Raw genomic sequence first — 15,561 nt, forward strand, 5'->3', positions numbered from 1 at the left:
GGGCCATTCCCATCCTTCGACAAGTATGTCTAAACAGCATGTTGTTGTTGATGGGCCCCCCTGGGCTGCAATATAATTTCTGAGGCTTTTTTCCATGACAATTAAAAGTTTCTATTGTTCAGTTTTTGAGCCCTAAATATAATTTTTTTGAGACAGGGTCTCCCTCTGTCACCCAGGCTGGAGTGCAATGGTGCAATCACAGCTCACCGCAGCCTCAACAGCCTCAAGTGATCCTCCCACCTCAGCCTCCCAAGCAGCTGGGACTTACAGGTATGCATTAACAAACCCAGCTAATTTTTGTATTTTTTTGTAGAGGCGGAGTCTCACCATGTTGCCCAGGCTTGTCTTGAACTCCTGGGCTCAAGTGATCCACCTGCCTCAGCCTCCCGAAGTGCTGGAATTACGGGCAAGAGCCACCACACCTGGCCTATGATCTCAGTAAAACTGATTTTTTTAACACTGCCACTAAGTTACTGTGGCTTTGGATACATTCTTCCCCTTCATCAAACTGTTTTCTTATCTACGAAATAAAAAGTTTGGAGTCGATTACATCCAATGCCCCTTCTAGCTCCAGCATCCCCAGCTCTCTATTCCTTCTTCTATATAAGCAAAACAGCCTGGTGGTTAAGAGCTTGGGCTATGGAACCAGATTGCTTGGATTCCACACCTAGCTCTGCTACTTACTAGCTGTGTGATCTTAGGCAAGTTACTTAACCACTCTGTGCCTTATTTTCCTTATAGGCAAAATTAGAATGATAATAGTATTTATATTATAGGCTGTTGTGAAGAGAATCCGTTAAAGGCTTGACAGCAGTTCTGGCACACAGTTGGCACCCAATGAGCATTAGCAAGTATTCCTCAAAGTGTTGTACATGGGGTGGACTATACTCCATCTGTCTGAGAAGGGAAGCTAGAGACCGCCCAGGCTGGTGAGGCAGAGCTGACCGTAAACCGCTAGGCCTTTGTGTTCCTAAGCTGGAGGTTAGGGTTTGGCTAAAAATCCCTCTGCTGGCCTTCCACAGCCCTGGAGGAAGCTTTCTCAGGGCTCTTCAGGGCTCCTCTGAGGAGGACAGAGTGATCAGGCTGGGAGAGTGCGGGATGCATCCCAGCAACCGCCAGAAGCCCTAAGGTTGCCAAGGAAGTGAGCAGAGTGGTGACAGCCTCGGGTCGAGCCAACTGGTTTGGTAGCAGGGTGGGGAGGGCCTGAGAGGTGCAGGGTTGAGAGGCCAGCCAATTGGGGAATCACTTGGGTACAGCTTGAGGGGTGGGGTCCAGACTCAGAGTAGAGAACTGTGGAGATGAAGAGGAAAGGAGGTGATACCAAGAGACGCACGGAGGGAGGAGCAGTAAGATTTGGCGAGTGATGGAGGCAGGAGGAGAACGGAGGTAGCTTCTGGGGTGACAGGACAGAGGGCTTGAAATTGCAGCCCTGGACACTACTGACCCGCCTCCAGCCAGTTGGACAACTGCAGCGTGAGAGGTCACTTCTGTGAGCGTGAATCACCTCACCTGTAAACTGGAACACCACGTGCCCACTATTGAACCTAGGGCTGTGGTGATGGTCACAGGCAAAGTAATATATATGTAAACCACAAAATCCAATTAAGTGTGGATTTTTCTTGCCGACTGGATGTGGGGGCTAAGAGAGACATCACTGAGGCCAAGAGGATAAGCTGGGAATCCAGAAGTCAGGGAGTGGGGAAGCAAAGAAACCTGATTCCTGAAAGGGCCTCTATAAGCCAGATGCTTTACACATGTTCTTATCACAACCCACTTTTACAAAGGAGGAAACTAAGGCTCAGAGAGGTTAGGTAACTTGACCAAGGTCATACAGCTAGTAAGTGGCAGAACTTGGATTTAAACCCAAGTTGCCTAGTTCTGAAGCCTAAGATCTCTCCACTGAACAAAGCATGCTGTCTGCCCCTACAGAGTTAGTGGGAGGCTGAACAGGCACCAGGGGTGGCTGGTTAATAGGCAGCCACTTAGCCAGGTCTGGTCTTGAGCAGCTTACATATTCCCTCTGAGCCTTGGTCTCCTCTTGTGAGCCATGTACAGCCCTGGAGTGGCGATGGTATCAAACTAATGTACCTAAGTAAGCATGGCGATTGGGATGTGGTGAGTGTGTGATTATTGCTGTGTCAGGCATCAGGATGTTAATCAATGGACACAATTTCAGTTCCCCAGGCAGGACAGACTACAGCCACAGACAGCTAGCTGCAGTTGCACCATTTATTGAGACACAGACAGGGAAGGGGGATGTGGGTAGATTCAGGGAGAGGGTGGGTCTGGTGGGGGACTGGGGAGGTTGAAGGGTCTTTGGGGACCACTCCCAATTTCTCTCTCTCCTAATGGCTTGGGAAATTCAGTCTCCTCTCAGTGGTCAAAAGGTCACCCCCAAGTCACCCAAGCACATCACTCAAGCTGGCAACTTTAACCTCCCCTCCCATCCTACCGCAGGACCAAGGAGAAAACCTGAGTAGATTTGAGCACTTCCCAAGATGCAAATAGTCTGGTATGAAAATACCCTGGGTCTGAGGTCCCCTGGCTGTTCCTGCTCCTGAGAAGTGGCTGGAAAGGGCAGCAGAGGTGGGGTGAGGAGGGCAAGGACAGGATTGCAGGGGCCCTTGCAGGGCTCAGCAGCTAATACCTCTGGCTGGACGTCTTGACCGTGGTGGTCTTCCGCAGGATGCAGGGGCCCCCAGAGACTGGCCCTCCCTTGACGGTGCTGTAGCCCACTTTTGTGCTGAATCCACCCTTGGTGGCCCCCCCACTCCCACCCACGGAGATGCCACCTCCAAAGCTGGCTGCGCCACCTCCGCACACAGTGGTGGAGTTGCCAGTCACAGCTGCAAAGCAAAGGGTCTGGATTAGTCAGGGTGGCCATGCCAGGAGAGGGCTGGGGGACACCCAGAAATCAGTGGGGAATCAGAACAAAATCAGGCAGCAGAGCTATGGGAAATGGATAGAGAAGCCCAGAACTAGGACCCTCTGAACCTGTCTCCAGGGGCTCGAATGGAGGAGAGCATGCTTTAGGACAGGGACAGGTTGCATAAACTGAGCAGAGTTCTGGTGCCTGGCCAGGGGTGGAGCAGAAAGTGGGTAGTAAATACTCACAAATGCTGACTGCACTGGGACATTCTCCAGACATCCTAGGGGACACAGAAAGGCCGGGAGAGCAGTCAGTGGTCCCTGGCGCCCACACGAAAACCCTCTCCGTCCCTCTGCCTTTACATTGGATCAACTCAGTGAATCCTGATGACAAGACCAGGAAACATGAGAAGTATGTGTATAGGGCTGTGCCCAGGTCCAAAAGCCAGTGCTGCAGAAAAGGCAGAGCCACCAGTAGGCTATGTCAACTCCCATCCTCCCCTTTTCTTTCCTCTCTGCCCATGTGGGCTACGGACAGCATCCCTGCCCCAATGGAAACAAGCCCACGACCAGACAGAGCTGCCTAGTTTCTGCCCACTTTCTCTCTATTTCATGCCTTTCCTAAGGACAGAGATGGTGGATTTTTTTCCAAAGCTTCCACTGCTGGTGAAATCTGCTGGTGGAAGAGGAAGTTCCATTCCTACCGGGCTGTCAGCCACAGTAAGGATTAACAAGAGTTGTGCCAACCAAGGAGAGGAGTGGTGGAGGCAGTGGACACAAGCAGATTATCCCCCCACCTGAGTCAGGATCTTGCTCCCTGGTTCCTCCCTCTCCCTCTTGACCCCAGAGCAGACTCCTTGGGCTCTCCCCCAGGGCAGCCTGAGCAGCTCTCTGGGTCGGGCAGGAGGGGCCACCACCTGCTCTCCTCGCTCTCCAGAAGCTTGTGGTAAGTGGCAATCTCCACGTCCAAGGCCAGCTTGACATTCATCAGCTCCTGGTAGTCACGCAGCAGCCGTGTCAAGTCCTCCTTGGCCTGGTGCAGGGCCACATCCAGATCCCCAAGCTTCTTCTGAGCATCCTTGAGCGCCAGCTCCCCACGCTGCTCCGCATCCACAATGGCCATCTGCAGCTGCTGACACTGCCCAGGGGAGAAAGGTGTTGGAAGCATCCTCTGGGGTCATCCCATTCATCTCTCTGCCCTCAAGCCATGGAGGCATCATCATTCCCACATCCCTGCCCCCAACCAACTGGGAAAGAGAGAAGAGAGAGATATTCATCTGAAGAGATGCTATTACGCAAGCAGGATCATGTAAGGCCACTGGGAAAGTCCTTACTGAAGTCTAACCTCAACCCCTCCTGCTACAGATCAGCCCAATGCCTCAGAAGAGATGAAATAAATAACACAGCCTTATTAGTAACCAGGTGCTTCATTCTAATCTGTGAAAGAACCCACACTTTTTAGCTGTCCTCAAGATGGAGTTGGCATCAGCATCTGTGACCTGGCCCCTTGAACCCTTTACTTCCTGTTCTGACTTCCTGGAGATGGGATGGATCAGTTTCCTTGGAGAAGGTTGTCCCACCTGCTCTACCACTCATATACCGTGTGACGTTGGACAAGCCCCTTCCCTCTCTGTGCCTCAGTTTCCCCCCCGTAAAAGGAGCCTGTGATCAATGGCCTAGCATTCTATTGTGTCCGTCAGGAGAAGAGCAGGCCTAGCCCCTCGGGATGACAATGAGAAGGCCCTGCCAACACCCAGGCCAGACCCCCGAGCCCCCAGGTAGAGTCCCACCTGCTTCTTGGCTGCATCTGCCTCCCCCTGCAGCCTCTGGATAGTGCGGGTGAGCTCAGCAATCTCGTTCTTGGTGTCCCGCAGGTTGTCCCCATGCTTCCCAGCCGTCACCTGCAGCTCCTCGTACTGGGGACCAAAGAAGTGGCAGTGAGCTTTCAAATGGCCCCAGCCCACCCTCACAGCTGGAGGCCCCATGCTGGTTGAGCATATCTGGCCCCCCGGACTCCAAGGTTCCCAGAGACCCAAGCCTCTCACGATGGGAGAAGATCTGATCCGACCCCAGGCCTCACACCTGAGCCAGCTATGCCTCTCACCTTGGTCTGGTACCAGGCCTCGGCCTCAGCCCGGCTCCTCTGGGCAATCAGCTCATACTGGGCCTTGACCTCGGCAATGATGCTGTCCAGGTCCAGGTTGCGGTTGTTGTCCATGGACAGCACCACATTGGTGTCAGACACGTGGGTCTGCACTTGGCTCAGCTCCTGAAGAAACGGAGACAGCTGCCACCAGAACTCCTGCTCCAGGCCCCAGGAAGCATCAGAGGGTGAAGGACATGGGCCCCCAGGTAGCGTCAGGAGGCCTGTGCTCTTGTCCAGGCTCCAGCCTAGAGCAAAGTAAGGAAAACTGCAAGGAAAGGCCTCAGTCTCCCCAGCTGTAAAATGAAGCTCCCATTTTTACAGACTTCATTTATTTTTATGGGTTTGCAGGCTTCCAAAAGATTAGAGAGGGAAAAGAGAATGTGTACTCTCTGCACTAACACTGGTGCCTGGCACTGTGTTAGCACATTCACTAACCCCTCTAGGCCTCAGAACACCCTGTGCAGCAGGTGGGCCCATGGCAGGCTCACAGGGTGCCTTTGTGCAAACTGGGGAAAGACACCCCTTCAGGTGGAAGCATCATGTCCAGCACCAGCCAAGTCACCAACTGCACCACCATCCACAGTGGTCCTGACCATGGTCAAGTGAGGATAGAGGTTTGGAGAGGAGAAGTGATGCATCCAAGGGCACCAGGTCCAAGGTGGGACCCAGCCTGGGACCAGTCAATTGCACCACAAAGCCCAAGTGGTTTCCTCTAGAGCACACTGAAAGGTATAGACTTTCATGATGTTCTTGGGCCCTCCTGTTTCTAGAACCATCGTCTTTCACACATAAGTAGGCTTCAGGATGCTGTGAATGGCAGGTTAGGTGATGGGGAATCAAAGATCTCTGTTCTGGCCTTGGGACCAGCTGGATCACTGGGCCAGGACTGTGATGGCTCCCATGTGGGGCTCTGCCTCCTTCTCTCCCGTGGTCCTTCCTGCTCTGGGCTGCCCATAGAATGCCCTAAACTCCAGCTCTGACAAATCATTCATTCACTCAGTAGTCCCCAGAGTCTCCCTGATGGGTGAAGAACCTTCCCCCTAAAACCCAACACCTCCCATATTCTGGTCTTGTCTCCATCCTTTCTCAAACACTGGCCCTTCATGGCAGCCCAGGGAATTATAATAGAATAATAATAACAACCCTCGCATGCTTAGCATCACTGTGGTTCAGGCTCTGCGTTAGGCACGTGGCAGGTACTAACTCATTATAAGCCCTTTTCCAGTAGCACAAAGAGATTAAGTAACTTGCCCCAGATCACAAGCCAGTAAGTGAGGAGCTCAGTTTCAAACCCCAGGAGTCTGACATCAGAAGCTGAGAGGACATAGACTAAAATACAGATAGGCAGGAACAAAGAGAGACAGGGGGAAAAGAGAAATACCAAAGGGAAAACTGATATCCATACTGATGTAGATGTAGATTGTTAAATTAGATTGTCTTTCAAAAAGTGGGATGAGGAGTTTAGGGATCTAATCAATCTAGTCACTACAAAAACTTGTGGGTTTTGGGAAGATATGAGTTTTGGAGATAGACAAGCCTGAGATCAAGTCCCCAGCCTGACGCGCACTGGCTGTGTAGCTGATGTAGCAGCTAAGCCTTGCGATGCCTCAGTTCCCTCTTCTGTAACACGGCCTGATCATACTTTCTTCCTGTGGTGGTTGTGGGGCTTAAGATCCATGTAGGACCCACAGCATGTGCTGAGTAAAGTGCATTCTTACTTGCCCAGACTTCTCTGAAGGCCATTGGAGGTGCCCGTAAGGCCTATTTGTCACAGATAAGATTGTGTTGTCACAGCTGCTTTGTCTCCTTCCCCACTGAGATGAACTGTCAGCATCATCTTGAAGCATCCTGCCCCTGCCCTCCTCAGCTCAGGGTCTCTCTCTAGCCCCATGTCAGAGCATAGTCCTGAGGAAAATCAACCCGAAACTTTTAAGACAAGGAGGCAAAATCTCTCCACTGGATGGCATCAAGAATGGATGAGGTGATGCAATAGTCTTGCTGGAACAAGGGGATAGAAAGGTCATGCTTGGCCAGGTACAGTGGCTCACACCTGTAATCCCAGCATTTTGGGAGGCCAAGGTGGGCCAATCACTTGAGCTCAGGAGTTCATGGCTAGCCTGGGAAAAATGGTGAATGCTGTCGCTACAAAAAATACAAAAATTAGCCAGGCATTGTGATGCGCGCCTGTAATCCCAGCTACTTGGGAGGCTGAGGTGGGAGGATCGCTTGAGCCCAGGAGGTCGAGACTGTGGTGAGCTGTGATTGCGCCACTGCCCTCCAACATGAGTGACAGAATGAGACCCTGTCTCAAAAAAAAAAAAAAAAAAAGAAAAGAAAAAGTCAGGCTTTCCAATGAAAGGGAGCTCGTGAAATCAGAGGAGAAAGAGCTCTGTGAATCACCAAGGTGTGTGTCTCCTTAGACACCAGGGACTCTAAGGGGGAAAGATAGTGGAGACTTCTAGGCAAGGGTAAAGGGAGCCAGAGGGCAGAAGTGGCACAAGCGGAAGAGGGACTGGGTTCCACAGACATCCCAGGCCAGAGGGAGGCCACCATGGAGGCTGCCTTCCTGCCCTATGAGACACCCAGTGATAGGTGGTTCACCCCCCAGATTGCGGTGGGATCTGGCTTGGCCAAAACCAGACCATGGCATTGGTGCCTGAGAACCATGCTGGTTCCGTGACTGATCGAGCCCATGAGGCAGCAAGGGAACGACTGTGCTGATCTTTTTTCTAACCCCACGGAGGCATTGCTGGGCCGTGAGGACCTCTGACAGGAAAGGGCCCAGGCTTGGTCCCTACCTCTCTTTCCCTTGCCTCCTGCTCACCTAACTGTGCCCACACACACCCACTGGTCCCCAAGCACCATGCTCCTTCATGCCTCCGTGACACTGCACAGGCTGGGCCCCAGGCTGCCAAGTCCTTCCTGCTCCCCCTCTAGAAGTCTAGCCCTTCCATCAAAATCCAACTCAGATGTCATCTCCCTCGAAGGCTTCCGCAGCCCTCCCAGGAACAGTCAGCCATGGCGTCCCCATGTGCCTTTGCACCTGTGCCTGTCCCCCACAGCTCTCATCACTTGATAACCTGGCCCCACAAGAACTGAGACTTTGTCTTTGTTGCTATGTGGAAGGTGCTCAGTAAATGTTTGTTAAATAAACAAGGCATAGGGAAACATGGAAAGGAATGCTGAGTGTGCCAGTCATGTCCTTAGACCAAAGAAAAGCCAATTCCTAAACATTCAGAAAAGAGGGGGAGAGAGAATGGAACCTAACGGACCACAAGGAGGCCCCAGACCATGAATGACCATCAATGACCCTGGCAAAGTAGAAACTGGGGAAGCACCTAAAAACTCAGCATGGAAGCCCAGAACACCTCCCAGCAAGTTCAATCCAGATAGGCCGTGCAGAGATGCTGGAAGGCAAGCAATCCAGCCAAGGATAAGCCTGGGAAACACCAAAGCCAGGGGTCAGAGGCTGCTAGATGAACTCTAGGCAGAAATAACACGGAGGTCCCTTTGGGCTGATCCCTACAGAAGATCCAGGAAAGGCCAATCGCTCAGCTGCTTTGTCATTTGCCTCTTTTCCATCAAGAACAAACTGGTCATCAAAGTGGAAAGCACAAGAAATATGCTTGAGAGGAAATGGGAACCCAAAACAGGGTAGATGAGAGGCTTTGGCCTTGTTGGAGATCACAGGGATCCAGGCCAGAAAAGCATACACTCAGAGGCTCCAGGGACTGCCAAGGGGAGGAACGCCCTGGTCATCCTTGAGAGATATGGAGAGGAGGAGACCCCAAAACCCCAAACGCAGCAAATGGCCTGATTTTCAAACAGGAGAGATTTGGAATTTTTCAAATAAGGCTGACATCAACCTCCTCCAGACCCATAGAATGAATTCCTAAATGTGTGTGAGAGGCATGAAGCCATCATGTGTTCCCTAAGGAAAAGTGGAACCAAGTGGATTTCATTTTCCTTCATGATTATAATATTAAACTGCTAAAGGCCTGCCATGGACAATGTTTGACCAAGCCTTTCATAGCATTCTTGAAAGAAGACAGAAAAATGTGATCCTGGTAACAGTGCTGTTAAGGGGATTTTAAAGTAGCTGAGGCTCTTTAACCACAAATTATTGGTTAACAGACTAACAGTCCCTTGGAAAATCACCACTGAAGACCCACAGGACTTTGTTTTAGGCCCTGATTGCCTTAATATGTGTACAAATGATTTACACCGAGATGCTATCAAATACCTAGACTGAAAGTTTATCCTATCTGCAGATAACACAAAGCTATGCATCACTAATACACTGGATAAAAGAATCAAGTTACTAAGAGCCCACATAGCTTAAAATGTTGGGATGACACCACAATGGCATTTCATAGGAAAGAAGGAATGGTTAACTATTCCAATTTCAAAATTCAGCTACCCAAATACAGGAAGTTGGAGGAGAGTAGATGCATGTCTCATTTGAAAGGATTTATGTGAAAAAGTCCAGAAAGGGTTCTAAGAAGCCAACATTGTGAAACAACTTCTAAAACAACACATAAACTAGTGCACTATTAGGCTGCATCAATAGAAGTTTGTATCTGGAACCTCCCTCCCCACCCCTCTATCTTCTGAATACTTCACTAAGAGCCAGGTTTCCTGAACGTCCTCACATGCCACAGATTTTTATCCTGTCATCATCATGACTTCTAAAGGGCTGTCATGTGAAAGGCATAAGTCACATGGAAGACAATTGGGCAAAGTCAAGGGCAGAAGTCATGAGAAGGAGATCCAAGTCAGTGCTCTAATAAAGTTGTTCAACAATGGTAATGCCTGCCCTAAAAAGTAGTGAGCTCACTGCCACAGGAAGTATTTGAGTAGAGGTTACATATGATAGGATTATGTCAGGGATATCATAGAAAGTGTTCTTGCACTGGATGGAAGGTTTGTCTTGAGGTCCCTGAGGACCCTAAAAGTCTATGATTCTGCGGTCAATTCATATTAAGTTCAACCCTCTCACTCTAGTCTCCAAAGCCCTCTTGTCTCCTGGAACCCCTCCTGGATTCTTTAATCTACCCAAACCTCACCCTCTACTCTAATCTGGAATCCCAGTCCCTCCTCTCTGCCCATTCCTGCTCCCTCATCCCTTGCTCCGTTACAAACCAGGCAGGAAGAGGGCAATATAACAGTGGTAAGAGTTAGACTTCGGAGTTCAAGAGCCAGATTTGAATTCTAGCGTGCTTCTTCCTAGTTATGTGACCATGAGCAAGTAACTCTGAGCCCCAGGGTCCTTGACTATAAAATTGAGACAATAATAGTACTTGCATTCTGGGGTTATTGAGAAGATTATGTTAAAAGTTTGCCCCAGTGCCTGGCCCGTCAAAAGCACTTAATACGTGGAAGCTAGTATTAATTAAAGTGTCAATGTTTTAGGCTGGGTGCAGTGGCTCACACCTGTAATCCCAGCACTTTGGGAGGCCGAGGTGGGTGGATCACCTGAGGTCAGGAGTTCAAGACCAGCCTGGCCAACATGGCAAAACTCCATCTCTACTAAAAATACAAAAATTAGCCGAGCCTGGTGGCAGGCACCTGTAGTCCCAGCTACTCCAGTGGCTGAAGCAGGAGAATCGCTTGAACCCAGGGGGGCGGAGGTTGCAGTGAGCCGAGATTATGCCACTACACTCCAGCCTGGGTAACACAGCAAAACTCGGATTCAAAAAAAAAAAGTGTTAAGGTTTCATCTTCCACCAATGAGGTTGCACTGGTGAATTCAGGTCAGACCTCCATGGAAAACCCCCAGTGCTGTTTATAGTGTATGCAAACTTTCCCTGCCCATTGGCCACCTCACCATTTCATAGAGTTGCTGCAGGAAGTCAATCTCCTGGGTCAAGGTACCCACTTTGCCATGCAGATCCATCCGGCCCGTGTACGCTGCATCCACATCCTGGGGACGAGAGAGCAAGACAGACCCTCAGCCCCCAGGGATGTCACCTCTCCCCGAATCAGCCCAGTACACTGGCAGCCAAAGGACCACCTCCCCCACTCCACTCGGCTCACCTTCTTGAGCACCACAAACTCGTTCTCCGCAGCAGTGCGCTTGTTGATTTCATCCTCGTACCTGTTACACACGGGAGACTCAGGCCAGGCTCAGCCTGGCTCTGCCTTTCAGGCATGGGACCCACTCAGCCTTACGGAAGCCCTGATGGGTCCCTCACTGATCAAGAACACCTCTGGGGAGCAGTTCTTTAATGTAGCCAACCAGTGAAGAAACATGGGGTCTGCCTTGATTTAAACTTTCTCTCTCCCCACCCCATTTTAGGGAAAGAGGCACAGAATTTGTGCAATAATATGGCAATCAAGAGCTGCCATCTCTTTGGATCCAAGCCCTTAGGAGACTTTAGAGGGACAAGTGAAGATGTGTCAACAGTGGCTGACCTTTACCGTCACTTTCAACAACACAGTGTCATTCAAACCAGCTAACTCCTCCCCAACTACTTTTGATGAGATTTTAAGGTTTAGAAATTGCCCTGGTCAATTTATGGGAAAAGCCATTTTTAAATGTGCGTGTTTAAAAGTTATAAATACGCATATCAACCAATTATAATATATAAACCTTATTTGGAACTTGAGTCAAACAAGCTGTATTTTTTAAATTTATGACATGTATGGGATCACTGGAAATTCAAAACTGGCTGGATATTTAATGATATTGAGGAATTATTGTTTTAAAATTTTTTAGGTGTGATTATGGCACTGTATGTTTTATTGAGTCATAGATGAACTACATTCACATGCAGATATATGAATATAACTTGTAAAATATTAGTGAATGCAATGACAAGATGTCTGGGATTTGCTTCAAGACTACAAGAGAATCAGAGCACGTAGAAAAAGGCAAAGTTAAAAAAAAAAGACTACACGGGAAGAAGGGAAGTGGGGAGGTATAAAAAATGCAACAAGATTGGCTATGAGTCGATAATGATTAAAGCTGGGTGACAGGAACATGGGGTTCATTATACTATTCCACCTACTTTAAAAACGTTTTTAAATTACAAACAAACCTGCCAGTTCTCCAGGTGGCAGCAGGTGCTGGACCTGAGCACCTGAGGGAGCCAGCTGTGTCTGCGCATCCCCCAGGTGGGCCTGGGACCCTGGGAATGGGGTGGCCCCCTTGGCAGGTTTCCCACTGTCCCTCCTCACCACCACATGGCCCCGCCTGGCCTGCTCTCCTCACTTGTTCTTGAAGTCCTCCACAAGGTCCTGCACGTTCCTGAGCTCTGAGTCCAGCCTCCCCCGCTCGCTCTGAAGTCTGTCCAGCGTGCTCCGCATGCTACCCAGGTAGGCCTCAAAGAGGGGCTCCAGGTTGTTCCTGGTGACACCCAAGTTCTGGCCCTGCTCCTGCAGCAGTGCCCACTTGGTCTCCAGCACCTTATTCTGTTGCTCGAGGAACCGCACCTGAGCCAGAGCAGAAAGGGTGGCCTGACGTCATCCTCCGGTCACCAGAGGAGCCAAGGATGGGGTCCACTGCCACCTCCCCTCCAAGGCCAAGGCACCATAGGGATGCTGCAGCCGCACCTACACTTTGCTGTGGGGAGGCATTCCTTAAGGGAATAGACTGCTGGAAATGACCGTCCAATCTGATGGAAAGAACTCTACCAAGTTAATAAGCACAAAAGCCCAGCTCAGTAGCAGTACCAGTTTACTAGTTGGTAACCTTGGTCCAATCATTTCTCTCTGAGTCTCCCTCTCTCACTTGTCCTGCATAAACTGGACTAGATCTATGTTTCTGACCCCTAATTCTGCATTAAAATCATCTGTTTAAAATGTAAATCAACTGTTTAAAATCACACACTTTGGGAGCCTGAAGCTGGAGGAGTGCTTGAGCTCAGGAGTTCAAGACCAGCCTGGGCAACATAGCAAGACTGTCTCCACCAAAAATCAAGACAATTAGCCAGGTGTAGTGGCATGCACCAGTAGTCCCAGCTACTCAGGAGGCTGAAGTGGGAGGATCACTTGAGCCCGAGGGATGGAGGCTGCAGTGAGCTATGACCGTACCACTGCACTCCCGTCTGGGAAACAGAGCAAGACCCTGTCTCAAAAAATAATAATAATAAATTAAGAAAATTGGTGAACTGGGTGAAAAAGTATACAGGAGTATGTTGTACTATTCTTGCAACTTTTCTGTAAATTCAACATTTTTTCCCAAAAAAAGTGTTTTTAAAATACCAATGTCTGAGCCCTTCCTCTATAGACTCAGAAGGAGGCTTATGGTGTGGGTTTAACATGACCCCCGGGAGTTCTTGGCCCAGCTGGGGTTCCAAGACAATCTCTCAGACCTCCACCTCCCAGGCTGTGATTCTGCAATCCTGAGAAAGGTTTTGGCTTGTTTGGCCTCTGGGACAGTCCCACAGGAAAACCAAAAGTCACTAGGGGAGAGGGTGAGGAGGCAGGCAAGACGGCTTGCTTCATATTCTGTCATCCAATCTCTCCAGATCCCACCTCCACACCACCTGGGCCTCAGTCACATGCCCTGGGAGCACCATGCAGCAGGTGTGCCTATCGTGAGCAGTAACACCTCTTAGTGCCAAGAACCACAGAGTCCAGGGGCCTGGGTCCCAGTCCCGCCTCTGCCTCCAACTCCTTGTATCATCCTAGGAAAGTCACTTGAGCTCTCTAGACCTCAATTTTCTCATCTCAAAAATGGGCACAATATCACCATTTCTGACTCTTCATAGAAGCACTGTGGGTACCTCAGGAGAAAAGGGATGTGCATGTTCTTTGGAAACACACAAATCACTGAACCAAGGTACATTTGTCGGCTAGACCTTCCCCATCATGACCCGCCGCCTTGGCTCAGGATCGAGGTGGACAATGCCAGCAAAACAGACCAGGAAATCCCAGCACAAGTGTTGCTCCCATCCATCTGGAGGTAAGGGCAAGGTTCAGAGCACGCCTATGGGCAACAGGTCAAATTCCACACGCCCAGAGCTTGGTGACCTGGCGACCACCCTCCTCATTGTCCACCCCAAACTGAGCTTCTTCACTCAAACAGAGAGTAAAAAAAAGGAGAAGCGAAAGGGAGCCTACCCCTAGGACCCCACACACACACAACTGTGTTTTGATCACATCTTGCCCTTAAGCCTCCTCCAAGCCTGAAAGAATGGAACAAACAGGGCTCCATGCTCTTAGCCTTGAACAACTCTTTCAACTCCTGAGCCATCGTTTCCCCAGCTGTAAAATGACAAAAGGCAATGCAGACCACCCCACTAAGAGGAGCTATGAGGACAATCCATTTTTTGATGATGAGGTAAGGCTACTGTGTAATCAGTCGTATTAATCATGGTGGTAGGACAGGCTTCAACACGGGCAAGGTGGGCTTGGCAAACAGGACTCATGAGTAGGCTGGAGACTCCCCCCGCACAGGTACAGTGAAGACCTGAAGGCCGTCTCCAGCCACCCACGTCTCAGCATCCCAGGCTCAGACCGGGAGAGCTCCAGAGCTCTATCAACCACCACACTAGTACAAGTGGGCTACAGCAGCCCTGGCCCTGCCCACCCTCTATTAGAGGTCCCCTTCTTCCCCAAGAGCTCCCTTCCTCCTTCCTGCTTGGCCCACCTTGTCGATGAAGGAGGCGAACTTGTTGTTGAGGGTCTTGATCTGCTCCCGCTCCTGAGTGCGCACTCGCTGGATCTCGGGGTCAATCTCCACATGGAGGGGGGTGAGCAGGCTCTGGTTGACAGTGACCTCCTGGATCCCCCCAGGAGGACAGGCAGGCCCAAACGTCTGCCTGCCAGCCCCCTGTCCCATAAATGCCCTGCTGCCAAAGCCAAAGCCCCCCAGAGCCTGCCCCGACGAGGCCCCTCCAGCCACACTGACAGAGATACTCTTGTGGCCCCCCAAGTTATAGAGGCTTCGGCTGCCAAAGCCACCTGTGCCGGGGCCACAGCGGGCCCCGCCACCACTGCCACTGCTCCGGGACACCGTCACTGAGCTGAAGCTGGTGCGGGCCTGGGACCCACTCCCTCCGCTGGCAGAGTTGGAGCTGAAGCCCCCTTTGGTGGAGTATGTTTGCCGAGAGATGGAGGACCTCATAGCTGCAGAGGGGCCGGAGGGCAGGACGAGAGGGCAGGAAGGGAGTGCCGTGAGCTGCTGGGCCACTGTGGGCTTTTTATCTTTTCCCAACTGGGCCGGCTCCCCAGCTCCACAGACACTCCTGCCCCATCGCCCCAGGGGGAGAGGGAGGGGTCCTGTGGGCCACGGGGAGTGCCCTCTCCCCCAGCAGGAGGGAGGGGCCTTCCCGGTTATCACCTGTGCTCCAGAGCTGGGGCTGAGCCAAGACTGTCTGAGGCAGGATGCCACCTTCTCCCCCTGCCCCCAGGCTCTCCTCGGTTGGCACAGGATGATACGGGCTCCCACGGCCACCCCCACCACCCAGTGGCTGGCTTGCTGTCCTCCCACCCAGCCCCAGTGGCCACTGTCAATAGGGCTCTGTTCTACGGGGTTTGTCCCAGGCCCCTGTTGTAAGCCAAGGCTGCAGAGCCTGGGGCTGTGCAGGTGGTAGGAGAAG

The 15,561-nt window shown here is 51.0% G+C and overlaps 1 protein-coding gene across 1 annotated transcript; it reads right to left on the minus strand.

Annotated features, from left to right (window-relative positions):
• Positions 1-2,176: 2,176 nt before the first annotated feature.
• On the minus strand, positions 2,177-15,137 carry KRT79 (keratin 79). The gene is made up of 9 exons (XM_024257259.2): positions 14,610-15,137; positions 12,228-12,448; positions 11,051-11,111; positions 10,842-10,937; positions 4,973-5,137; positions 4,659-4,784; positions 3,786-4,006; positions 3,115-3,149; positions 2,177-2,846 (listed from the first exon to the last, which is right to left on the minus strand). Exons 1-9 carry the CDS (start codon positions 15,084-15,086, stop codon positions 2,641-2,643), a joined length of 1,608 nt encoding a protein of 535 aa, XP_024113027.2. The 5' UTR covers positions 15,087-15,137; the 3' UTR covers positions 2,177-2,640.
• Positions 15,138-15,561: the final 424 nt, after the last annotated feature.

This window comes from Pongo abelii, chromosome 10, assembly GCF_028885655.2.
Source record: "Pongo abelii isolate AG06213 chromosome 10, NHGRI_mPonAbe1-v2.0_pri, whole genome shotgun sequence".
NCBI classification, from domain to species: Eukaryota; Metazoa; Chordata; class Mammalia; order Primates; family Hominidae; genus Pongo; species Pongo abelii.

What these genes read in the sequence shown, in the direction of transcription:
- KRT79 (XM_024257259.2), bottom strand. Translation starts at nt 15,086, where the DNA reads ATGAGGTCCTCCATCTCTCGGCAAACATACTCCACCAAAGGGGGCTTC. An exon ending in GTGGAGGACTTCAAGAACAA is followed by an intron (nt 11,112 to 12,227) that starts GTGAGGAGAGCA and finishes CGTGTGTAACAG; the next exon opens with GTACGAGGATGAAATCAACA. An exon ending in CAGATGCAGCCAAGAAGCAG is followed by an intron (nt 4,007 to 4,658) that starts GTGGGACTCTAC and finishes TCCCCTGGGCAG; the next exon opens with TGTCAGCAGCTGCAGATGGC.